Source organism: Xiphophorus hellerii, chromosome 21 (assembly GCF_003331165.1).
Source record: "Xiphophorus hellerii strain 12219 chromosome 21, Xiphophorus_hellerii-4.1, whole genome shotgun sequence".
Lineage (NCBI taxonomy): Eukaryota > Metazoa > Chordata > Actinopteri > Cyprinodontiformes > Poeciliidae > Xiphophorus > Xiphophorus hellerii.
This window is the reverse complement of record NC_045692.1, coordinates 24,442,472-24,469,873: the sequence shown is the minus strand read 5'-3', so window position 1 is coordinate 24,469,873 and position 27,402 is coordinate 24,442,472. Positions and strand designations below refer to the sequence as shown.

General features: G+C 41.6%; 1 protein-coding gene across 16 annotated transcripts in view; it reads right to left on the bottom strand.

Annotated features, from left to right (window-relative positions):
* The window catches only part of LOC116712080 (NACHT, LRR and PYD domains-containing protein 3-like), a 612,764-nt gene that overhangs the window by 516,920 nt on the left and 68,442 nt on the right, over positions 1–27,402 (bottom strand). For 6 of the 16 annotated variants that reach the window (XM_032551859.1, XM_032551861.1, XM_032551868.1 and 3 more), the window contains exons 2-3: positions 26,794–26,915; positions 24,667–24,837 (exon numbers count right to left, since the gene is read on the bottom strand). The exons of 4 other annotated variants lie outside the window; for them this stretch is intronic. In XM_032551859.1, the coding sequence (XP_032407750.1) occupies positions 24,667–24,818 (152 nt within the window). In that variant the 5' untranslated portion in view covers positions 24,819–24,837; positions 26,794–26,915. Of the gene's footprint in view, positions 1–4,719; positions 6,001–6,943; positions 7,097–8,658; positions 8,836–9,286; positions 9,470–11,284; positions 13,062–21,226; positions 21,454–24,081; positions 24,202–24,666; positions 24,838–26,793; positions 26,916–27,402 lie in introns of those variants that run through there. 6 more of the 16 variants (XM_032551887.1, XM_032551888.1, XM_032551869.1 and 3 more) reach the window with 6 other exon arrangements.

Genomic DNA, 27,402 nt, shown 5'->3' with positions numbered 1-27,402 from the left:
TTAAAACTCAGTTTCACACAAACACAAAGACCCTAGCATAAATGTTTGGCTGTTTCAGGTCGCTATCGAGCTAATTTTCTATTATCAGCTTTACAAATCTTGTACATTTCATTACCAAGATACATTAAAACAAACCTTTATCTTGGCTTCTTTCTATTCTTCCTCTTTCTTTTCTCCCTCCCTGAAGAATAAGTCCTTTTTTGACACACTGTTTTGCTTACTTAACTTCTGACCAGAGCTTTTGACGTTTGGATGCTAATTGCTAATGAACCTTACTAGAGGAGCCGCTTTTCATTGGCTGATGCCCATTCTACGTGGTCACGTGCGTGGCCGTCTCACAAACACACTTAGCTTCCCGTTAGCTAAGTACAGCATAAAGGCAGAACTGATAAAACTTCTACACCTTGAAGCCTGTCTGCTACACAGTCTTACGTTAGCTAAACAGATCAATATGCAATGTGTCTGTATCTGACATACACTAAAGGTTTTATTTTAGCAGAAAAGGCTTTGGACTAAACTGTTACTCTGTTAGCCACGTTAGCACCAAGTACAGCTAGTCAATCAACCATCGCTGTGTTCAGGGAAGCGCTGATTAATAATCGAGAAATAAATATCAAGCCTGGAAACTTGATATCGTAACGGACTGAATGTTATGTTTTTACCGTAATCTTTGCTTGTCTTGCGGGGCGCAGGCGGTTGCCACGGTAACAGGTGTGCTTAAACTACAAAGAGAGAGAGAGTAAAAAGGTAGGAGTGGTTTTGAGTTGATCACCTGTTCGGGTTATTTTACCTTTGTTTACCTGTGCTGTGGCGCATTACAGCCGCTGTAGTTTCTAAACCAGTGGTTCTTAACCTTTTTTAAGGTACCGAACCCATCAGTTTTATATGCGCATTCACCTTCTTTAGTGATAAATAAAAATTTTTTTTTTTCAAAATTCAAGACATATGTATATGTTTTTTTTGCTGGTGCACAAAATGAGCCGTGCATGAACGTCACTTTGCTCAAAGAACAAAACCATGAACTCACAGCAAGTTACAGTGTTACTTTATTCTGGCCCCCCAAAAATATTTTGGCCCCATAAAAGAATTTCAGTCCCCAAAATATTTTTTTTACTATTTTACTAATTAAAAATAAATTTGGATTTTTTCAAAGAATTACAATTTTTTTAATAACTTAATTTTTTTAATTTTAATTTTAAATTTAATTTGTTTTTTGTCATTTTAAATCCACAAAATACTTTTTTGGGGGCCAGAATAAAGTATTGCACAAATGACATACCTGCAAATCAGTGCGACTCCTGCTGTTGTCTTTGGGAAACCAGTTCAGAGAGGCGTGGCTTCACCTTGGCAAGTGCATCTTCAGAGTAAAGTCTGTTTATTTTCTTCATTTTTTGCTCGACATATTTAATATGGATTAAAATATTAATAAAGAAACCACGCGACGTACAACTACGACAGCTGCTAATACTTTGCGCACTAAATTCCCCGCAGCCCTGATTGGCCGAGCAATGTAACATGATCCTCTGCAGCCAGTGATGGCCAAGCGGGGCGCGTCATCACGACTTTACACAGGTGTGTCTTTACCTCCGCGGCAGAGGCTCCGCCGAACCCCTGAGACCGACTCATCGAACCCCTGGGGTTCGATCGAACCCAGGTTAAGAACCACTGGTCTAAACGTTGGACTAATTACCTCGTTCGTTTGTGAGTTTACGTCATTCACAACAAACATCAAATAGGACAAATATATTTCATAACATTTTAACAAACAAATGGCTTCTACTAATAATTATGTGAAATTAAATTAATTATATCCCAACTTCAAAAGATTTGCCTTTACCTTTACAGAGCTCTTTGATTCCTCCTATCAGTCTGTAGCTTCTCATATTGAGGTCAAAGTTCAGATCTACCATAACTGACTGACACCTGCTGGCCTCAGGTTTGCAACCAGCTTGTGACTGAGAAACCAGTAACCTCCTCCCAGATGATGACATGAACCTGTTAGTTCCTCTGTCCATGTAGTAGCTGATATATTGTGAAAATCTGGTAGAAATGATGCACTAATCAGTCATGTTTACATAGAAACAACGTGCTGCCAGGCTTTGCTTGTAAGACTTGCTGTCACGTGGGTCGGTTGTGGGCGGAGCTTGGTAAGGTCCATTGTTCGGCAGCTCATGGTACCGGCAAAGCATGCAGTACCTACCGCGGCCACCAGGCCCCCAAGAGCAATTTATTTTCTTTTTATCAATAAAATAATGATTTCTACATGCATTATTAAATATATATTATTGTAAAAACAAATTACTTAATAGTGAAATTGTGTGTTTTTGATATTATAATGACATAGAAATTATTACAAAAATTTAAAAAATCAGCTCCACTGAAGGGGCTCCTTAGTGGCCCTGGGGCCCTGAGAGGCTGCTTAGTCTGCTTGTACCTTGGGCCGGCCCTGGTCTTTTGTAATGTGTTGTAGAAACCAAAGAGGCAGTAGGCCGAGGACAACGAGGCGTCAGACAGTTTTCATGATGTCATTGTGTTGAACTGCAGGTTTACAGTTAATGCAGTTTCTGTTATTTGTCCTGTAATCTCAGAGTCTCCAGTTTGAACTGAAGTTAGCAACTTTAACCAACTGATAAGAAAAGTTTCCATTAGTTTCTGTGAGCCACCATGTTTATTTACATGCATTGCAGCTGGAAGGAAAGAGACATTTTTACTATATGGAGAATTTAATGCTCATTTTTCCCAGACTCAACATTTATATTAATGTTTCTCTAGAGCCAAAGTTTCATTAGAATATTTTGCAGTTATTTAATATAGATATATTACAATTTTCAACAACATTGAGACACCGGAAGAATTCAAAACCAGGTCAGGTCTGGGTATATTACATATTAACTCTCGCAGTTTATTGCCTAAGATAGACCTGGTTAAAATCTGGATTGAAACTACTAATACAGATATCTTAGTTTTGACTGAAACATGGTTAAACAAATCCATTACAAACAAATATATTTCCTTAGAAGGTTATGTTTTTTGTAGTGATTGGCGGTGTTGCCATCTATGTACAGAACAACTTCCATGTCACATTTCTATCTTCTGTGTCCATTCCAAAACAATCTGAGTTATTGAAAATTGAATTCACTAAGGCTCAGAATATCAGCTATAGGATGTTATCGACCATCTTCTGCTGTCTGTGATGCACTCCCTCATTTATACAAATATCTAGCCGACCTAAATAATAATGAATTTGTTTTGTTAGATTTAAATCTAGGCTGGTTGACAGCATCTTCAGATAGCTTAAAAACTAGACCACAGCATTATTCACAAAAGCTGTTTTTGAATAATGATTGTAACTCCACCACTTTTAACTTTTCCCCTATTTGTACAGATGAGGTTCTCAGAGAATTGAAAAACATAGACACCAGAAAATCAGCAGGGCCAGATAATCTGGATCCTTTTTTTCTAAAGTTGGCTGCAGAGTTTATAGCAGAGCAATTGTCTCATATTTTTAATCCAAGTCTAATCTCTAACAAAATCCCTAGTGTCTGGAAATCAACATTTGTTTTGCCTCTATTCAAGGATGGGGAATCGTCACCGCTAAACAATTACAGACCAATTTATAAACTATGTATCCTAGCAAAACTTTTTGAGAAATTAGTTGCAGATCAATAGAAGATTTTTTTAGACTCAAATTGTGTTTTACAAAATGTACAGTCTGGTTTTAGAAAAAAACATAGTACTGTTACTGCCACTTTAAAGGTTTTTAATGATCTTACCCAGGCTCTGGATAACAAAAAATATTGTGTTGCTTTGTTTATTGATCTATCATTTGACACAGTAAATCACAGGCTTTTAATTGAAATTCTACACCAGAATGGGCTCTCACATCAATCTACTATGTGGGTAGCTGATTACTTGTCAATCAGAACCCAGAGAGTTCAATTGGCTGGCTTCACTTCTTCTATTCTTACTTTTTAAAAATGGTGTACCACAGGGCTCAGGTCTTGGTCCACTTTTATTCTCTATCTATATAAATAACTTGTGTGACAATCTGTCAAATGCTTTTTATCATTTTTATGCAGATGATTTAGTAATTTACTGCTATTATCACTTGACAGGTAATACAAAATTTGCAGTCTGCTTTCAATGTCAAACACACAATCTCTGAAGTTGGTTTTGAATATGGATAAAACAAAAGCAATGTTTTTTTTCACACTCTAGAAAAGTACCAGAAATCCATCTACTGCTTACAAATGATGTAGGAGCACAAATTGAGTTTGTCAGTAATTATAAATATCTTGGTTTTATTCTAGATAAAGAGCTTTCTTTTAAAAATCACATAGCAAATTTGTTATGAACACTGAAAATGAAGATTGGGTTTTATTATTGAAATGGACCTTGTTTCTCTCTCAAAGCTAGAAGTAAATTGGTAGCATCAAAATTCCTGCCATTTTTGGATTATGGAGATGTTTATATATGAATGCTTCAACCAAATGCCTTGTAATGAAGGTCTTCATTATTTGGATGAAAACACTTAAAAGGATGTGTTGAATGATAAGAAACAGATACAGATTGAAATATTTTATTGTTTGTGTGTAGCATATTTGTAAAGATCATATATTATATTTTCAATAAATGTAAATGGATTGTGACCAATAAGATCAATGGGTTAGTTTTCACAGAAGGTAAATGCGACTCATGAAGGAGCAGACAGACTAGAAGTTTGCAGTTGCGAGTGCCTTGTATTTATAGTGAAAAATATATATATACATATTTACAACAGTGGAAACATCCAAATGGCCATATAAAAATGTGCAAAAAAGAAAGAAAAACAAAACAATAAACAAAAACCAAAATTTATCAATCCCACAGTTCCAACATAAATGAACCCACACCCTTCAGTTCATCTACCCCAAGCTGGGGTTGATTAGAGGTCCCAAGCAGATTACTAATAAAATGCTTGGTGCAGTGCAGGTCATCAGCTGACCAAAGTCAGATCAGACTGGGGACAAAATTGTTCATTAGCTGCAAGGAGCCTCATACCAGCCTGGCAGGAGAAGGAGAAGTTTTCCAGCACCAAAAGTGCAATCTTTCCTTGGGCTCCAGCTCAACATCGAACCGGGCCGATTCCGCAGTTTTATCTCACACAAACAGATTTTTTTCACCTCCTTCATGGCTCTCAGTAGTTGGCTCCTACAGTTCAGCACATTATGTAAGCAAGATGTCAGATCTAATTTCATTGGATTTATTTTGAGCTGTTCTTAAAAACAGGCAACAAGATTCTATTAAACAGTGTCATTGCTTTTAAATTGTTTTCTATAGTTTTACACTTATGTATATGTATTAATTAGTTTTATTTTGTAACCAGGTTGCTGTGTATTGCACACGTCAAGTTCCGGCGCATTTCCAGGAATTTTCCTGGAAATGCTTGGTGCGTTAATTTGTTACACCTAACATTAAGAATAAACATTGTAACGATACTGAAAAGGCAAAATGTTGGAGGAATTGTGGGAATGTGTTTGCAGGACATTTTCATGTCTTCTGGGAATGTATTAAGATCGCACCTTATTGGTCAGAAGTAATAAAAGGGATCGAAAGTAAGTAATTACCTTTTTTTGATTATTACTCAACTGCTCCTGGCAAAATAGTTGCTCTGTAATTTTTGTTAAAGGAGGGTCTAACTGTTCAATGTATGTATGTGTATTCCTAAAACTACTAAAATGACAAAAATAAAGTATAAAAAAACTGAATCAAGTTCAGATCAAAACTCCATGAAGCCTCTAAATGGAGATGAGTTACAATTTCATCTTCATCGATCCAAAGAGAAAAACAATATCAGATACAAAATAACAGATGGGAGGAAATAAACAGGAAGAAATCATTCAGGTCAAAGGTCATCATGACCCAGTCAGAGTCTCGTTAGACTCAAACTGCTGCAGCTTCAACCTCTGAGGATCAGCAGGAAACAGAGATGATTCTCTTCTTTACAGAGAAAATCAGACCCTGCAGAGAGAAGAAAGATGCAAAGATCAGATCAGTGAGTTTCCAGCTTCTCTCCAGCAGCAGTCAGTGACGCAGCACATCCAGTAGAAAGAGCAGCAGGGCCTTCAGTCCTGTTCAGAGCAGCTTCCTTTCAGCTCTCATCTTAACGTGTTGCAGTGAACACACTGAGCTCCAAGCTCACACACCTACACACACTTTCAGCATCCAGTCTGCTTCCTCTGCAGGTTCCACTCAAGTCCACAGTGGAAACAAACTGCTGAGATTCCTGAAGGCTTCACTGCTGCTGCAACACTGGAGGATGGATTTGCTGCTGCTGCATTTAGACACAAACTGCTGCTGATCAACATCTCATCTGCTGCTGGAACATCAGCTGACTGACCAACATGGAGGCTGTCCCTGAACACATCTGGATGAGACTGAGGACAGGAGGACACATGTCCAGATGTGAGGAGTGGACTTGAGCAGAAAGAGCAGCTGCTGACTAAATGAATGATGGTTTGTGAAATCAGAGCCAGTGGTTTCCAGGCTGCAGTCAGACTGATCTCAGAGCTGTGACCAACATCAACCTGATCACTTGTTTCCTGTTGAACTGAGAGAACAAGCAGATCTGAGATCAGATCTGCTGCTGCCACAGTTTGATGAATGAGGACCACTGTCTCTAGACATGTTGGACGGCTGGACGCTGGAGTCCAACTGGACTTACTGGAGACATGAACACAGCAACAACACTCATCTTCACACCAACACAAACACAGGAACACAGCAAGCTGCTGCTCCTCTGATTGGCTGATTGCTGTTTCTGTGTCCAATCAGGAAGCCTGAACCATTCTCCTCCCACTGAGAAGCTGCAGCTTTACTGGGAACACTGGATCTTTGATTTGATAGGAATTAGTTTAGTTCAATATGCTGACAGCAGCTGGACTCACTGCAAACATTTACTTACTGAACATCTTTTACAAAACGCTTCAGCTGCTGAACATCTGAATCTTTCAGGTCTCTGTTTCCTCTCAGGTCCAGTTGAGTCAGATGTTGGTTGGACTTCAGAGCTGAGACCAGAGAAGAACAGCTGATCTCTGACAAACTGCAGTGGATCAACCTGAATAAAGAATAAAAGATGTGAGCTGAAGCCAACAGAATGCAGGTTAAAACTGAAATATGAACAAATTCATAATAAAAATGTAGAAAATTAATTTCACTGAATGTAAAAGTCCCAGAAACACGATGTACTGATGTTTAATATTTGATCCAGTAAAACTGGTTTCTAGAGTCCAAACCAGCAGAACCAGAACATGTTATTATGATGTGTTGTTAGAATATTTCAGTCGGGCCTTCAGTGGTTCTGGTCGGGAATTAAAATGGACTTTAAGAACCAAAGTGTGACATTAGAGTTGTTAATGAATGCTGCAGTGATTTAATGGAAGCAGCTCATTTCCACAGTGACCTTTAACCTTCCATTGAGTGGAACTGAGTGATTTATCTGAAGGATCAACAGCTGCAATAATTACACTTCACTCATTCATAGACACATGAACACATGAGTGGAAACTGAACTGACTTATTTATCTGAAGGATCAATAGCCCAGTTTGATTATAAATTCCTGCTTAAAACTAAATGTTGACTTTTGTCTATGTTTGAATTCTATCAATTTATTGTTATTTTGCTCTATTTCCATTTACTTCATTCTGACTGACTGTATGATTATCTTATTATTTTAATCAGGGCTGTTGTATTGATGTTTATCTCCTATTGATGGTTTTATTGGTTGATTATTGGATCATGTGACTGCTGCTTCATGTCTTCTTTGGTCCTGTGGCTGTTTAAAGTTGTCTAGAAATAAAGCTGCTCTGCTATCAGCTGTCCCACCGTGCGTCCATCCAGCTCCTTCTGTCAACGTCACAACTTACTGCTACATCTGTCACAAACTCACAGGATTCCTGCTGCTTCACCTCAGACACTGGAAATTAGAAATAACCAAGGAAAGGGAGGAATACTTTGTTTACCTCACATTTATTCACAGCTTGGAAAATATTTCCATAATATTTTCAGATAATTTATTTAAATTGATGCTGCTGTATTAAAATTAAACTGTTTCTGTTGGACTAAGCTCTAATATTTCAGTTCAGATTAATTTTAAATGTCAAACTGATTCCTGATGTTTCTACATCTGTTCATCTTTACAGGGTTAATAAAGTTTGTGGTTTTATCAATGATGGTTTATTGATCATTTATGATCAGAAGGTCAGAGATGTGGATGAACATCATTATTTAGTGAATTAAACCTCAGTCTGTCTTGGACATAATGACATTTTATCAGATTTTATATCTGATTGTTTGTAGATATTAAGACATTTAATGATCCTAATATGAGAGTTTAATTAGCTTTTAATTTCCAATCTGACCTTTGACATTCTCTCTGCAGGTGTGATTGGTGTCTGTGAAAAGAAAGCTGTGATTGGCTTAATGGGAGGAGGAACTGCTTGTGCTTTTAAAAAACAAAAAATGTTTTAACTGGACCAAACCATAGAAGAAGAAAGCAGACTTTACCATGAAGATCCTCAGAGTGGATCAGTAGAATATCAACCATCTGTCTGCAGTTTAGTGGCAACACAACTTTCACATCAGAAACATCAGATCCAGAAAAAAACATAGTTTCTTACTCTAATCGTTGTACTCTGCATTCAGGATTCTGTAGAAAACCACAGAGCTCCTTCACTCCAGAATCTTTCAGGAGTCTGTTGTCACTCAAGTCCAGTTCAGTCAGATGGGAGGGGTTGGACATCAGAGCTGAGACCAGAGAAGAACAGCTGGTCTCTGACAACCTGCAGCCCCTCAATCTGAATAAAGAATAAGAGATGTGAGCTGAAGCCAACAGGATGCAGGTTAAAACTGAAATCTGAACAAATTAATAATAAAAATGTAGAAACTTAATTTCACTGAATGTAAAAGTCCCAGAAACATGATGAACTGATGTGTCATATTTGATCTAGTAAAACTGGCTTATAGAGTCCAAACCAGCAGAACCAGAACATGTTATTATGATGTGTTGGTAGAATATGTCAGTTATTTTTGTTCATCAGTCCAAAACATTCTAAAGTGAAAAATAAAGATCAATATTCTCAAAGTCTGAAAAAGGAAAATAATTCATTTATAAAGCAAAAGATTTTAGAAATTATATTCTGATATTTTGAGAGCAGATTGTTTTTAAAGAAAACAGAATAAATGTCAAGATAACTTAGTATTAAAGTATCAATAAAATATTTTATAGGATAAACAGAGAAAACAAACCTCAGACTCTTCACTTTGCTGACTGAACTCTCCAGGATCTCACACACATGATTCAGTAAAGATTTTGTACTGGTTCCCTGTATGAATATCTGATTTATTTCCAGTTCAGTCAGATGTTGGTTGGACTTTAGAGCTGAAGCCACAACTTCACATTCAGTCTTTAAGAGACGACAGCCACCAAGTCTGTGATTAGAGAAGAAATAAAGTCAATTCTAATTAAACCAGATAATCTATATAAACACATTTAATAACATTGATGTCATCTGGTGAACATCTGGTCTTCACATCAATTTACTGAGTTTGATCATTTCATAATTAACATCATGGTTCTGGCTCTGGTTCTGTTCAACTCTCCATTTAATAGAGAAGCTGAGCAACAGGGAATATAGTTCAGGCTTCATGTTCTCAGAACAACTGACGTCATTCACAACAAATACCAAATTGGACAAATACAAGTATTTAACAAACAAATGGCTCCTACGGCGACAATTATCTGGAATTAAATTAATTGTCTATTATTTAAAATTAGTTTGGTGCTCTCTGGTATCTTGCTTTGAGCTCAGAGTCCCAGAGACTTTTCCTCTATCAAACATGCTATTTATTTTTCTCTCTTATTTAGTGGAAATATTGATATTGCTGAGACTTTCTCCAAAATGATCAACTTTTTCAACCTATATAGCTCCACTGTTGAAAATGATGAGCTGACATTCACAAATGACACTGAAACAAAATCCAGTCCAACATCTGGTTTGAAGTGATTCCTCTGGAACCTGTTGGAGGAAAAATATCCAAACTACAAAAGATGTGCTTTTAACCCAGCTCGTTGGTTCCTCTTATTAGTCTGCAACTTCTCATATTGAGATCATCAAACCAAATTTCCGATCTACCATAACTGACTGACACCTGCTGGCCTCAGATTTGCAACCAGCTTACAGAGTCAGCCAGTTTTTTCAGTAACACGTTGCTTTATCAAATCCAGTTATCAGATTAAAGTTACTTATCCAAATCACTGCGCATTACTATTTTCTTTTGCAATTTAATTTAATTTCCTCTACATGTCTTGGGGAGCAATTGCCGTTTCTATGTGACAGTTAGCAGAAGCGACACAAACATAAACAATGGAGGGAGGAGGGAGATGCACAATTTGTTGCTGGAAAATCAGGAACTATTGAGTTTCTGTCACCAAGTCCAATTATTATAAGCTTGTTGCAAGCTTGTTTTTTTCTAAACATAATAAGCCCCAGAATTTGTCTGTCATACAGCTAGTTTTACTTAGGCTCTTCCTGTCCATCATTTCCCAGATGATCCATCCTGCTGCGTCTTTTTTAATGTCAAGTAATATTTGCTGTGAATGACATCAAGCTTCGCGTTGTGCTCCAAAAAACTACAGACATCGAGACTATGAACAGTGCAATAAATTTGAAAACAGCCATGAATGAATGAGTCCGTAAAGTTGTGCAACTAAACGGCATTATAATCATCAATATTAAGAAAAGTGTCACAAATCTGTGCATAAGGCGATCTGATCTGTGGAGCAGTGGGAGAAGGGCTGTGCGCTGAGCTATGACAGCAAACGCAGGGTCATAACACAGAACCTGGAGGCTGGAGCAGGGAAGGGTGGGGGGTCGAAAATCCTATTTAGAGTTTCCAGACAATAGTGCAACACACAAAGATTACTATAGTTTATTTGTGCTGTTGTAACCATTAAACAATCTTCCCATTCAGTTCAACCGTACAAGTGGAGAAACATTGTTGATGTCATCATTATGAAATAACTTGCAATTAAGCATTGGCAAAGATCAATGTAATTTTCACAGGTGGTGTAGCGTTGTTGTTAGGAGTGCTGAAAGTAACTAAAAAAGTTACTTTAATGTGACTTAGTTACTTTCCAAATCAGGTAATCAGTAATCTAACTAAGTTACTTTTTCAAGGAGTAATCAGAAATCCGATTAAAATTACTTTTTCAAAGTAACTATGCCATCACTGCTCTGGACTCACCGAGCCTTTCTGCAGTTCCTCACAGCTGGAACCAGTCTCTGTCGTCCCGATTCTGATGTGTTGTACTTCTCCAGGTCCAACTCATCCAGAACCTCTGACATTTGCAGCATGAAGGCCAGAGCTGAACACTGGATCTCTGAGAGCTTCTTCCCTGATTTAAGGAACTGTTGGATCTCCTGAAAAACTGAGAGGTCGTTCATCTCCACCAGGCAGTGGAAGATGTTGATGATTCTGTCAGGAGAGATATAATCAGTGTTCATCTCCTTCAGATTGTTGATGATTCTCTGGATGGTTCCTGGACTGTTCTCTGTCTGACCCAGAAGGCCTCCTAACAGTCTCTGGTTGGACTCCAGAGTGAGACCATGAAGGAAGCGAACAAACAGGTCCAAGTGGCCATTTTTACTGAAGAAGGATTTCTCTAGGACTTTTTTTATGAAATCCTCCAGAGATGTTTCACTGTATTTTTCTTCCAGGAACTTCTTCATTACCTCTGTATTCCTTGTGGTAAAACAGTGGAACATGTAGACTGCAGCCAGAAACTCCTGAATGCTCAGATGAACAAAGCAGTAGACTGATTTCTGGAAGATCACACTCTCTCTTTTGAAGATCTCTGTACAAACTCCTGAGTACACTGAGGCCTCTGTGACATCCAGACCACACTGCTCCAGGTCTTCTTGGTACAACATGATGTTTCCTTTCTCCAGATGTTCAAATGCCAGCCTCCCCAGCTTCAGAAAAACTTCCCTGTCAGCCTCCATCAGCTCCTGTGGACTTGTCTCATGTCCTCCATAGTACTTGTTCTTCTTCCTCTTTGTCTGGACCAGCAGGAAATGTGAGTACATGTCAGTCATGGTCTTGGGCAGCTCTCCTCTCTGCTCTGAGGCCAACATGTTCTCCAGAACTGTAGCAGTGATCCAGCAAAAGACTGGGATTCCACACATGATGTGGAGGCTCCTGGATGTCTTAATGTGGGAGATGATTCTGCTGGACAGCTCTTCATCACTGAACCTCTTCCTGAAGTACTCCTCCTTCTGGGCGTCAGTGAAGCCTCGTACTTCTGTTACCCTGGAAACACATGAAGGAGGGATCTGATTGGCCGCTGCAGGTCGGGATGTTATCCAGATGAGAGCCGAGGGAAGCAGGTTCCCCTTGATGAGGTTTGTCAGCAAAACGTTGACTGATGACTTCTGTGTGACGTCAGAAACCAGTTGACTGTTGTTGAACTCCAGTGAAAGTCTGCTTTCATCCAAGCCATCAAAGATAAAGAGAAGTTTGCAGACAGCCAGTTGCTCTGCTGGGAGCTTCTGGAGTGTTGGATGGAAAACATGGAGCAGCGTGAGAAGACTGTGCTGCTCATCTCTGATCAAGTTCAGCTCCCTGAACGAAAGCAGAACCACCACACTGACATCTTGGTTCTCCAAACCCTCTGCCCAGTCCAGAGTGAACTTCTGAACTGAGAAGGTTTTTCCAACACCAGCGACACCGTTGGTAAGAACCACTCTGATGGCTCCATGTTGATCAGGGAAGGTTTTAAAAATGTCATGGCACCTGATTGGAGAGTCATGGAGCTTCTGGATCTTGGAAGCTCTCTCCAGCTGCTTCACCTCATGTTGGGTATTAACGTCTTCACTCTGTCCCTCTGTGATGTAGAGATCAGTGTAGATCATGTTGAGGAGGGTTTTACTTCCTGTTACATCACTTCCTTCAGTCACACATTCACATCTCCTCATCAGACTGATCTTATGTTCCATTAGAACCTGCTGCAGAACAACATCTGCTGAAACAAAGAAAAAAAAATACAGCTCAAGTGAAAAACCCATCTGAAACAGAATTTGATCCATCATCACAAGCAGTATATTGTTCTATTATCAAACATTGCATTTCTGCCTCTGTTTTGTGACCAGAATCTGTTTTATGTAAGTATTTAATTCACAAATCAAATCAGATGAGTAAACACTGACAGAAACCGATCCATTAAATGCTTTAAGCAACATGAACTCTTCTGCATCATGTCACCATGTCATTTTACAGGTTCTAACTGAACTTCTCCCACAAACAGCAGCTTTGCAAAACAGAAAAGAAGAAAAATGTTTTCTACTGGAATTTCCAGCCTTCATGAAGAAAATCTAGAGAAAAAGCTCTAATTTGTCAGAGAAACTGCTGATTGTATCTGGCAGTGTTCACATTTAAAATGCTATTTCTCTGTCAAAGACTGGATTGGATGTTTTTAAAGAACAATAGTAGTTTGAAAATGACATGGAACTGATTTCGTCCTTTAGAAGTAAACAACAGATTAGAATTATTACAGGGTTTCCTCCAGCTTTGTCAGGATCTGTGTTTTTCCGTGTTTAGTTAGAGTTTTTTGTGTCCTTGAGTCTCTTCGTTGTCCTGTCCTCCCCTTGATTGTTCCCAGGTGTGTCTCGTTCTGTGATTACCCTCCCGTGTATTTAACTCCACCTGTGTTCCTTGTTCCTCGTCGGGTCCTCGTCAATTTTTCGTCAATGTTAGCTTCCGTCTCGTCAGTGTTTCCTTGTGCCTGGTGTTCGTTGTTGGACTTATTTACTTCATTAAATCATCATATTCATCTAACCTGGGTCCGCTGCATCTGCCTCACCACCAACACCACCCGCACTTCATGACAGTAGGACCCGACCATACCGAACGGTGAGGCTGCTAAGAAAATGGACCCAGCTGAAGTGAGGTTCCCTCCAAGAAGGCAGAGCGGAGGGAGGCGGAGATCTGGCAGGGAGGAGACGGAGCTAGCTGAAGCCCTCGCCGACCTGCAGCGGGAGCTATTCCGGGGGACAAGACTGGTGTTGGCACCCCCCGGATTCGGCCCCCGTCGATTCCTTCGTCCGGGAAGCCAGCGACGTGAGCCGCCGGTGGAGCCGGCCCCTCGTCGCCTTCCGGAGCTGTCACCTCCGCTGTCTGCCCGGAGACAGCGATGTGAGCCGCCGGTGAACCCGGCCCCTCGTCGCTTTCCGGAGCCGCCACCTCCACGGTCAGCCCGGAGACAGCGACGTGAGCCGCCGGCAGACCCGGCCCCTCGTCGCTTTCCGGAGCCGCCACCTCCACGGTCAGCCCGGAGACAGCGACGTGAGCCGCCGGCAGACCCGGCCCCTCGTCGCTTTCCGGAGCCGCCACCTCCACGGTCAGCCCGGAGACAGCGACGTGAGCCGCCGGTGGACCCGGCCCCTCGTCGCCTTCCGGAGCTGTCACCCCCGCAGCCGGTTCCAAGGCTTCGCTGCGGCTCGCCCCCGCGGCCGGTTCCAAGGCTTCGCTGCGGCTCGCCCCCGCGGCCGGTGCCAAGGCTTCGCTGCGGCTCGCCCCCGCGGCCGGTTCCAAGGCTTCGCTGCGGCTCGCCCCCGCGGCCGGTGCCAAGGCTTCGCTGCGGCTCGCCCCCGCGGCCGGTTCCAAGGCTTCGCTGCGGCTCGCCCCCGCGGCCGGTTCCAAGGCTTCGCTGCGGCTCGCCCCCGCGGCCGGTTCCAAGGCTTCGCTGCGGCTCGCCTCCGCGGCCGGTTCCAAGGCTTCGCTGCGGCTCGCCCCCGCGGCCGGTTCCAAGGCTTCGCTGCGGCTCGCCTCCGCGGCCGGTTCCAAGGCTTCGCTGCGGCTCGCCTCCGCGGCCGGTTCCAAGGCTTCGCTGCGGCTCGCCTACGCGGCCGGTTCCAAGGCTTCGCTCCGGCGCACCCGAGGCCGAGTCAGCCGGCGTTCCAGCCAGAACACCCGAGGCCGAGTCAGCCGGCGTTCCAGCCGGCGCACCCGAGGCCGAGTCAGCCGGCGTTCCAGCCGGCGTTCCTTCCGAGACTCCCAGTGTTCCTTCCGAGACTCCCAGTGTTCCTTCCGAGACCCAGACCCCCAGCGCTCCGACTCAGACTCCCTGTGTTCCTCCAGAGACTCCCTGTGTTCCTACCGAGACCCAGACCCTCTACGTTCCTTCCGAGACCCCGACTCCCGAGACCCTCTATGTTCCTTCCGAGACCCCGACTCCCGAGACCCTCTACGTTCCCTCCGAGACCCCGACTCCCGAGACCCTCTGCGTTCCTCCTGAGACCCTGACCTCCAGCGTTCCTCCTGAGACCCTGACCTCCAGCGTTCCTCCTGAGACCCTGACCTCCAGCGTTCCACCCGAGACCGAGACCCCCTGCGCTCCACCCGAGACCCTGACCCCCTGCGTTCCGACTCTGACCCTCTGCGTTCCACCTGAGACCCTGACCCTCTGCGTTCCACCCGAGACCCTGACCCTCTGCGTTCCGACCGAGACCCCCAGTGTTCCACCCGAGACCGAGACCCCCAGTGTTCCACCCGAGACCGAGACCCCCTGTGTTCCGACCGAGACCCCCTGTGCTCCGACCGAGACCCCCAGCGTTCCGACCGAGACTCCCAGCGTTCCACCAGAGACCCTGCATCGGGGGGCTCGTCGTCGCCGTCTGTGGGCGGCCCTCGGGGCTCATCATCGCCACCTCCAGGGCCGCGGAAGGCCGCTGGACCGCCTCCTGGGGTCCCGCCTCCGGGGTTCCCGCTTCCAGCGCCGCGGACGGCCGCCGGACCGCCTCCGTGGTTCCCGCCTCCAGCGCCGCGGACGGCCGCCGGACCGCCTCTGTGGTTCCCGCCTCCAGCGCCGCGGACGGCCGCCGGACCGCCTCTGTGGTTCCCGCCTCCAGCGCCGCGGTCGACCACCGGACCACCTCCGTGGTTCCCGCCTCCTTTGCCTCCGCCCACCCTGTGGGTAGTTTTTTGTTTGTTTTTGGACTCTTGGCCCTCCCTGTGTTTCCGCCCACAACGGTGGGTTGTTTTGTGTTATTTTGGACTCTGGCCCGCCGTCCAGCGCCCCTCCACCCACCCTTGTTGTGTTTTTGTTTTGTGGGCGTCTGGTAGCCGCCCTTGAGGGGGGGGTACTGTCAGGATCTGTGTTTTTCCGTGTTTAGTTAGAGTTTTTTGTGTCCTTGAGTCTCTTCGTTGTCCTGTCCTCCCCTTGATTGTTCCCAGGTGTGTCTCGTTCTGTGATTACCCTCCCGTGTATTTAACTCCACCTGTGTTCCTTGTTCCTCGTCGGGTCCTCGTCAATTTTTCGTCAATGTTAGCTTCCGTGTCGTCAGTGTTTCCTTGTGCCTGGTGTTCGTTGTTGGACTTATTTACTTCATTAAATCATCATATTCATCTAACCTGGGTCCGCTGCATCTGCCTCACCACCAACACCACCCGCACTTCATGACAAACTTATTATAGGACTGGCGGGCCGCCATGCTTTACTTGCCAGGCTAAGCCTTGTGTATTTTTGTTTTTATTAGAAAGAAAATGAAATATTTTTTTAAAAATAATTTTTCTTTTTTTTAATAAGCCGGAATGCAAGCATCTCTTCAGCATTGAGCATTTCACTGGCAGGGCAGAATTATTCCTGAAAGAAAGATGGGTTTATAGTTTTTATAGTTGATGAATTGAACAGGGAGCGCAGACCAATCACACTCCTGGCACCTTTGCCTGTTTGCTGCTTCAGCCTGTGGAGGAGCTTTTGCACTCGCCTCGTGACTAGCAAAGCACGCTGGTTAATTTTTTATTTTTGTTTATTTTTTGCGGTGACACAAAAAATAAACAAAAAAATAAACAACACAGAGTTGGTTCTGTGACCAACTCTTAACTTAACAAGAAAAAGAAACACAAAACTTTTACAAACAATTGAGTTTTTAAAAAACACGCAGTCATCTATTAGAAAACGATTAACAGAGAAGAATACAAGGATGGGAGGAGGAGGGGAGAGCAGAGCCTTTCAGGTAGAGTTGATGTGGAGATCGGAACAACTCATCCCATAAAGTTTTGGCAACCAAAACAGTCTCTTGGCACTTATTCAAAACTAAACAAACAGTAAAATGAAATTTCCAGGATTGAATGAAGCGTGCCCAAGATGTAAAAGCGAGAAAGGCACTCTTGGTCATATGTTTTGGGAATGCCAAAAACTGCAGACCTTCTGGAGAACTATCTTTAAGACCCTGTCGAAATCTTGGAATATTAATATTCCGCCGAATCCTCTTTCTGCAATATTTGGGGTTGTTCCTCGGACATGTTGTTTGTCCACCCGACAAGCTTCAGCTGTAGCCTTTTCCACATTGGTTGCTCGTCGACTCATACTTCTATCATGGAAAAAAGAGGCACCCCCCTCCTATAAACAATGGGTTAAGGACTTGCTTTCAAATCTCAAAGTTGAACAGCAGAGATATGCTGGGCAGGGCTCTGTGGACAAATTTTACAAAGTATGGCGACCATTCTTGTGTCACATTGAGGGACGTCCAGCCAATCAGTCAACCCAGCATGAAACTAACTAAGTCAACCTTCCCTTTTTTTTTTTTTTTTAACGGATGTGTGGATGTGAATGTTTGGGTTGTTAATCTACTTTGTTGAAAACCAATAAAAAATATTCAATTAAACAGTAAAATGAAAGAGCTAATAAAACAACATAGATTAAATCTCCTGTTTGTTTGACCCTCTATATCCAGCAGCAGAAATGCGCCATGCAGTGGGTCTAGCTCATCATGCAGGACTGGTCTGATGCTTATGAGGCCTTGAGCAGAATTTGATTTCAGGGCCCCACTTGCTGCAAACATCTATGGTGACTAATAGCATGTCACCATGGATTTAGTGAAATCTGGGAGAGGCTGCCTAATTTAAGTGGCTGAGCAGTCAAATGTAATTGTAGTTTACTAAGATGCATAAATGAACAGCTAAAACTCAAAGATTAAACTGAGTGCATCAGATTGTAGCTGTAGTAACAAAGCAATCTAACTATGAAGATTGTTCTTTGAACTTATACAAGGTAATAAGTCTTGTCAGCTCCTTAAAATCTTAAATTTAAATGTTTAAACCATTTATGATCTTTTAATTTACCTATGCTGAAACCATTATATCAAATGTAGCATCATTGATATTCTCTTAGTTCATTTATGCCTTCGGGTGGTTCTAAATGTAATCCGCATTACATCATGTTTTCAGATCCACTGACTGATTGCTTAATTTGGATTTAACAGAAGTGCAAATAAATAATATGCATTTTAAATGTATTTGTTGATTTGTTGTTTTTAAGATTCTATATTTGTGGGTGTAAGCATTGTCGGCAATGTCTTCCAGTAACATAATTACCCAGTAATATTTTACATTTTCTTTCAACATAACATCTTTTAATACAAAACCCTGGTGAACTGCCTCAGTGCCCCGACCACGGGGCGTAGTAAGTTTTCTGGGAGAAACTCTGTATTACATGCTATATATAGGAACATATAAACTGTAATGTGTGCTGTTATCAGAGTAAATAAAGGTTTCTGTCTCAGACTTTCCTTCCCTCTCTCTGTAACATCAGCAGTGCAGCAGGTTGCTTTTTCCACCTTCTTGTCTCCATACACTGCAGGAGCCAAATATGTAATACATACATGAGTCAGGGGGCAACAGGTAGCAGGACAACGAAGAGACTTAAGGACACAGAAAACTCTAAATAAACACAGAAAAACACAGATCCTGACAAAAGCACAAGAAGAATCTGGAAGCAGGAAGACATTGATGAGTTCCAGGTTCTTAATTCAAGATTTTAACCCCCTGAAGCTGTGCCCTCACCTTTCCAGTATCTCAAAATGCTCTTCACTGATGAGATGATTGAACATATCGCACATCACACCAATTTGTACTCTGCTCAAGAGTTGGGGGACCCAATCAAGACTAGCCCTGAAGAGATAGAGCATTTCCTAGCGATCCTTCTTTTTATGGGTGTTTTCAATTTACCATCACTGGAGGACTACTGGCACCATGAATCACGCTTTGACCTGATCACTGACATCATGCCAAGGAGGAGATTCCAGCTGTTACAGCGATACATTCATTTCAATGATAATCAGCAGTGCAGTGAGAGTTGGGACAGATTATACAAAATCCGTCCCCTTTTTGAAATGCTTTGTGAGCAGTGTCTCCTGATACCATCCACTCACAAGCACAGTGTCAGTGAGGTCCTGGTAGCATATAAAGGCACAAAAGCTGGTACCCTCCGCCAGTACATCGCCAACAAGTCAGACAAGTGGGGCTTTAAATTATTCTGTCGAGCAAGTTCATCCGGCATCATCCACGACCTGCTGCTTTATCAAGGGGCATCCACGTTCTTCAATGCTGCTCTCAGTGAAGAGGAGCAGGCCCTGCCTCTGGGAGCAAAAGTGGTGACAATGCTCTGCACAACCACAAAAGAGCCCCAGATGTCTGTTGTCTTTTGTGACAACTTCTTTACAAGTTTTAACTTGGTTCAGTACCTGCACACTGCCCTTGGTGTCAAGTGCATCGGCACCGTACGACCGAACCGCACTGGTGGAGCTCCATTGATGACAGACAAAGACCTAATTAAAAGGGGGCGTGGGGCCTGTGACTTTAGGGCTGCTGAAGGGGTTCTGCAGTGAAGTGCTTCGATAACAAATATGTCAACTTGCTTAGTAATGCCTGTGGGATCATGCCCTTTTCAACAGTGAAATGCTGGAGCAAAGAGTTCCGCGCAAAGATCACCATCCTGTGCCCATCACTCATCTCTGCCTACAATGAGCTTAAGGGAGGAATCGATCTGTCTGACATGCTAGTACACATGTACAAGACCCCGGCCAAGTCAAGGAGATGGTATCTTCCCCTGTTTGGACACATCCTGGACCTCTGCATTGCAAATTCCTGGCTACTCTACAAAAGGGACAGTGGCCTCCAGAATGAGAAACCCATGTCTCTCAAACGGTTCTGCCTCGCAGTTGCCCACAGTTTGAACCAGTTCAATAAGCCAGCCTCCGAGTTGACCAGTTGGGCGACCATCTTCCAGCTCTCCACCACCAGAGAAGACAGGCTACATCCCAAGACCATCACGACCAAAACCACAAACAGATGTGCGCTACGACAACGTGGAACACTGGCCTCTTCACTGTGAAAAGCGAGGGAGATGCAATCTGTGTCCAAAGGGAGTGTCCAGGTGGAAATGTGAGAAATGCAATGTCTTCCTGTGTTTGAATGCAAACCAGAAATGTTTAAGTTATATCAGGTAAAGTGCATCTAATGCACAAAAAGAATGCTGTTTTGCAAACACATAGATGAGGTTGGAAATGTGATGTTTTAATATGTTTGGTAATGTTTTTCTATGTTTGCCATATTTTTTCAAAGTTTAAATGAAAACAAGCAACACTAGTTCAATCAATCAGCCAGATACGTGACACTTGTGTCCCAAAATACATGCTGTTGCACCAAAACAGAAAAGGTGTGCTGAGATATAAAAGCAACAAATGTTTCTATTGTTCTGCAGTATTTTCTTTTCCTTTTTGAATGTAAAAATAAATGTTTTGCACTGTTACCTATAATCAAAACTGGATTGAATGTGAGAATTTTGTGCTGTTGCACTTTAATACAGATACAGTCAAGATGGGAAAATAAAAAAAAGGCAATATTTCCTTGTTCGACGCAATGTTGTCCTTGGTTGAAATTAAAACCAAGGAATGAGTGTTTTGTGGCATTTTGACAGAAATAAATTGTATCCAAAATAAATTAGCATTTTATTTTAATTTATCTACTGTACTTGGTATTTTTATTACGTCATGTACTTAAACCACTAAGTGACATCTCAACTGTTTGGTAGAGATCAATATTTTAAAAACCACAGGATCTGTTGAAAAAAAATATTGATTGTGTATATGAATCGCCCTAGGGTAAAAGAAATGCAAAGAAAACGTTTTCACAGTTTTTTTCTTGGTGTGGTTGTTAAGGGGTTAATGCAATTAGCACAAAGAGCTGAGAACAGAGCCACTTTAAAGGAAAACCATTTACACCAGCTGGAGATACAGATATTTGATTGACAGATTTATAAAACCTTAAATGTCCAAATCCCAACTAAAGACATTAAATTGGTTCAACAGACGACAGAAGGAAGCTCTGATTGGAGGTGTTCAGTCTCACCTGGAGCACAGCTGCTCTGATTGGCTGTCAGCAGTCCAGCTCCTGTTCTGGGTCTTTCTCCACACTGGGGGCAGGAGGAGGGTCCAGACTGGTCCCAGTAGAACCTGATGCACTGTCTGCAGAACCAGTGACCACAGCTGGTAGAGACTGGATCCATCAGAACCTTCTGACATAAAGAACAGCAGGACGGCTGCTCCTCCTCACCAACGCTGCTCCTCTTCCTCCCTCTGTGAAGACATTTCTTCATCAGAGAAATAGTTCACTAACAACAAGCTGAAGCTGTCCTGGTACCAGAAGCTGAGTCAGAACAGAACCTCAGAACATTGATGATCTCTGGTTTGAAGTATTTCATTCTATATTTGGTGTTATAATTGATCTTTCTTTGGTTGTATGTTCATCTGAAATCTTTATTCTGTCTGAGTCAGAGCAGAAAACTGTTTCCATCAGAGGCTCAAAGACCAAAATCTGATTCTAATCTAGATTCCAGTGTAGAAACATGGATCATTCTTTAATGGTGGAACACCAGTAAACAGGATTCAGATCCAGTTTGCATTAATCTAAGAACTTTATAAAGAGCCTTGTACTGTGAGAGAAGATTATTTGGACATATTAGCAGAGATAACAAAAGGTTATTTAAATTTGTCTTATTTTTTTCTAAATCTGACTTCATGATGATTCTTTGGACTTTGGTTCTGTGTTCACTTTGTAGTTTTATTGTCCTGATTAATTGTTTATAGTTGTAGTTTAGTTACAGTCCATCTTTATTGAGTCCAGTTCCTGTTTTATTTAGATGGTCGGGTTCCTTTAATGTACTTGACCTGACCTTTGACCTCCACTTTACCTTCTAAATCAGTGATACTTGAAGATCCACAGAGACTTTACAAAAAGTCAAAGGTCCATTTATTACAAACCCACAAGCCAAAACTCTCAGATTCAAAACTTTCTTTTCATGCAAAACAATAAACATATAGAAATAAAATATAATTTTAAATTATATATCAATGTACATACTTAAACAAGAAACTCCTGCAAACATTTTAACAAATGTGAGAAGGGATTTAAAAATGTTTTTAAAATGAACATAAAAGATGAAAAAGTATTAGGAGTGAAATTCTAAGATGATTCAGGAATTTAAAAATAAAAGTTTTCTTGTTCTGACGCCATATTACTCTGAGTGAAAACTCCTTTGCTTTCTGTTGTTGAGGAAAGGCCTTTCAAAATCCAAAAGGAGATTAAAAGATTTCTCAAAAATGTATAAAATAATCAAAGCATAAATTCAGGGAGTCAAAATTCACCTAAATAACTGAAATCTGACGACATTCAGTTATTTAGAACAAGAAGCATCAAACCCGATGTTTGTTCATGATTTTAATATTTTATTGTTTAAACGTAAACGATGAAATTGAACCACATTTATCATCAAACAATAACCGAACACGCACACAAAATAATGATGTGAAAACATCACTAGAATGTAAATAAGAATTTTCCTCAGTTTTTGTCTCATTAAGATGTAACGAATTGGTCTGTGTACCAAAGCAAATGAAAAGCATCTATGGAGTAATTTCATTCTCATTATAAAATAAAACATTGTTGGATCAGCAGATTAACTCCAAACAGGTTTGATTATTGATCAGGTGTGGAGACAATCACAGGTTTATCAGTAGCTGCATCAAGGTGAGCTGCTACCTGAGGAGCTTTGGCTCTGATGGAGAACATGGAGCCATTGATCAGAGATCATATTGATTTTGGGCGACTTTAGCTGTATGGTAGAGTAGTCGTCTTGCGATTGGAAGGTTGTAGGTTCGATTCCAGCTTCCTCCTGCCACATGTCAATGTGCCTCTGGGCAAGGCACTTAACCCCAAATTGGAAAAGCGCTATATAAGTTTATCCATTTACCATCTGATCTGCTGGGAAATGTTGATGATGGTTTATTAACGTTTAGATTAATCCAGACTGATCATCCTGGAGCTCTGAGCAGAACTGAAAGAAGGAGCCGAGCGGTACCGGTACCAGCCCGACTGCAGTCGTCCTTCAGTCGAGCCACTTTGTAAATGCGCCTTTATGGACAGAAAGCATCTCTATTCTGTAAATGTAACTTATTAACATGATTTCTCTATTTAGAATAAACGTCACATTCCCACTCAAAGGACTGTCTGTCTTTAAATCCCGGCTGAACGCTCTGCTGCTCAAACAGGCATTTGCACTTAGATCTCTTTATTTTATTTTATTTTAATTTTTTATTTCAAATATTTAAATTTTTTGTGTAGTGACCTTATGAACCCAGAAAGCACCATTTAAACAAAAATATATAATTATTATTATTATAAATACTAATACTGCTACAAACAAGGTTGTTGCCATGGTTACTGCTTCATGTAGTGGCAGACTTCTGGGTATTTATACTAATTTAGATTAATATGTATTTATGGGTGGAGACAGGCGAACCAGCAGCTGCTTTATTTCCTGCAATTTGGGATTTATGAAGGAAACGTGAGCAGGTATATACATACGTACAGATTTATATATCTTAATTTTTTGTGCGCCCTACTTTTCTAAATTTGCCCGTGTTAGTGTGAAAACTGCTCACTCTTTTACACATGAGGCCCCAAACCTCAGTGGAACATGGAAGCTGCTAGAGATTCATAAAGACACAAAGGAAACTATTTAGTTTTTCCTCCACAGTTTGTTCTGTTCTCTCAAAGAACAGTTTAGATCACAACTGAAAAAAGAACTAAAATAATTTAAAATGATGTTTTCGTTTCCATGAATCAGTTTCTAAGCTGAAATCAAACTTTAAATCCTGGTTGGTCTCTGCAGAATCACATTAATCAGTTAGAAACTGGTTTCTTACTCTGGGTCTGATGGTTCTGGTTCAGTACTGAACTCTGGAGGTTCTTTTCTGGACCCGTCACTCCTCATAGAAGGACAGATGGATCCTGGAGGTTCTGCTCTCAGTCTGAGGTTCTGGTCTCTGAAACACAAACATGTTATTCAGATCACATCAATTACTGAGAAACTCTGTGATAAAAACACTGAAGAAGATCAGAACACAAACTGCTGCAGAGAAGCAGAAGGTTTAAAGTTCTGGGTCGTCATCCTACCTGGATCACATGGACCCAGTCTTCCCAGTATATAAGACTGGGTCCAGTGCTCCCAGTAAATAAGTTTCCCTCTGTCAGTGGGTTTAGGGACAACCTCTGAATTGTTGCTCTTTAAAGTTTTGGTTGTTTTAGTTTTCATGGATCATTTTCATCCATCACTGATTCACTGAAGCTTCATTAAAACTCTACTGATTGGCTGACATTCCTCATGTCTACTTAGCTTTAAGTTTGCATAGAAATTAAGTTACTTTTTATTTATTTGCTGAAGATAAACAAGTTAATATTAAATAAATCTGTGTGGAGTCACATGAATCAGTTGGAAACTGGTTTCTTACTTCCTGTCTGAGGGTCCAGGTTCACTACTGAAGTATGGAGGTTTATCTCTGGACCGGTCACTCCTCATAGAGGGACAGACGGATCCTGAAGGTTCTGCTCTGTCCCAGTCCCAGTCCCAGTCCCAGTCCCAGTCCCAGTCCTGGTCTTCCATCTTCTGGACCTCAGTAAGTCTGAAAGAGAAACCAGAACCAGTCAGTTCCCAGTGATCCAGTAAGCAGAAAGTTGATTCCCATCATGTGTTCAGAGGATCAGAGGAACCTGATCCAGCAGGTAACATCTGGGTCTGAATTGTTCTCTCCTTCACTTCTTCATGACCTTCTGATGTCTGCTGGCTGATCCAAGAACCTTCTGGAGAACTTCTGACTTTATTAAGAACATTTCAAATCTGAGTCTGAAACCTAAACTGGAATCATGTTCCAGGTCTGTAGAAACATCCAGAGTGAGGTCAGATGTAGTGAATGAAGGAGTGAACATTTCCTATGAAGTGGTGATGTGTTGGTCCTGAACAGATGGGCTCAGTTAAAGCAGCGGTTCTGAAACCTTTGGGGTCCAGACCTCCTTTAGACGGGCTGCCAGTCCTCCTGCTGAGAGTCAGGTTTAGTCAGAGAGGCAGGAATATGTGGAAGGAATATTTTCCAGACGGACCAACAATCAGAGAGACTTCAGGATCAGGTGATCCATGGAGATCATGAGGAGTGATCTGATCACTCTCAGCTTTCAGCAGATCTGTTCAGTTTTCCAGCAGCTTAGAGAGACAAAGAGTTTCTCACTGCTGCAAGGAGAAACAAGAAGTCCAACTGGAAAAGAAAGAAGTCAGAGAGGAGGAAGAGAGGAAAATCTGTTGAGAGTTTAAATCTGGTTTGACTCCACAGATCAGAGAAACATCAGTTTCTGATGAACCCCAGACTGCTGAGGAAGGAGTGATGTGTCACATTTTATGATTTAAATAATCAGAGAAACCAGTTTAACATGATGGAGTATTATGGACACACTAAGGAAATAAAAAAGAACAAAATGATAAAGTCTCAAAATTGCAAGAATTAAGTCATAATATCGCAACTATATTATACATATAATATTACCAGAATATTATCGTATGAATTTATTCCTGTAATATTGTGACTTTATCTCCTTTTTTATTTGTACTATTCTAATACTCCTTCGTATTTTACTACTTTAATACATTTTTCGTAAAGTTCTGCTCTTTAAAAGATGAATTAATTCCTTAATTTATTTAATTTATGTTTGTAAAGTTCATTATTGCACACAAACAGATCACCTACTGTCAGGGGCGCAACTACATATTTTTGAGGTGGATGCTAACATCTCACCCCCCCCACATAAACTTGTACAAGTGAGCCAAAGAGCCGCTTCTGTTAGCCTGTGTCTGCAGGTCTGAGGCTTTTTGTTAGCCTTATCCAAACTGGCAACCCACATTAATAAAATGGTGAAATAATATTGACCACAAAACACTGTATTTATAAAAGATATCAACATTTTTCCTACACAATCCTAACAAACGTTTTTAATGTTCTCTTCACAATATTTATTTACTATTAATCTATTTGTATGGTTTGTTCTTTAAATTGCCATCTATATTATTTTCAGTCTCAGGAAATGATTGAGGGATGAAGAGACTGATGTCTGGTTCTTTAGGTTCTGACGGGTCTGCGGTTCCTCTCCTGACCCATTCTGTCTGATATCAAACCCACTTGGTGCCACTGAATGTCACCGACACATTTAGTTTAATTCCCCTATTAAACGTCACTGTGGTTGTTTAGCCTGTTTCTTCCCACTACCATCTGTATTTTTGCCAGAGGTTTTACTTTAAGGACGGTGTTTTATCGGGTGGACATTTTAAAAAGACTCGGGTTGATAGCAGCTCACTGCGGCTGCGTAGTGTCCGTCTCTAGGTAACCATGACAACAGCGTCAGTCTTGGGGTCCTATTTAGGTCCCGCAACAACATTTTAGCTCTAATATTTCCCGTGTTTTGTTTTGGTCATTATTATAATACGAAATAAATCGCGTCCCGTATTGGACAACAACAACCACCTGTCATTTTAGGCTAGCTTAAGCTAACCTGAATATTTACAACTCTCTTGTTGATATACTGACATTACTTACCTTCTGTCTTTCAACCACTTTGAAAAGCTTTTATTCGTCTCCCCAACATTTTTATCCCTCCAGTTTGCTGTTTGTGCCAAAATGCGCCTCAGCGCCTCTCGAAGGGCCGCTGCCCAGGCTACCTGTAGAGGAGGGGAGAGCGGCTGGTAGGGAGGGGTCGCCTAACCAGTGCTGTTCCTCTGTTATTGATCGTTTCATACACAAACAGCTGTTAAGTACATAAAATGCTGACTAGAAAAGAAAAATTCCCCACATAGTTTTTGCGCCCCTATGCGTTGCATACACTGCATAGCCACCTTTTGCGCCACTGTCTACTGTCATGGTAGATCCCACAGTCGATCATTTTCCAGGTTAACCACGTTGTGCTGAAATATTTCTCTGGTGAAACATAAATTCATCTGTAGCCTCATATAACAGCAATTTATAAGCAGAAACGTTTCACAATGTTCATTTCAAATAAATGTATTTTGCGTGTATGTAAACACTTTCTTGATCAGCCCTTAAATTCAGTAAAATGAAAAACAAATGCTAAGGAATCCCACCCTATGAGAAACAGCCGACAAGCGGCTGAGTGGGTCCATTTTATCCGATAGAAAAAGCTCCAGAGAC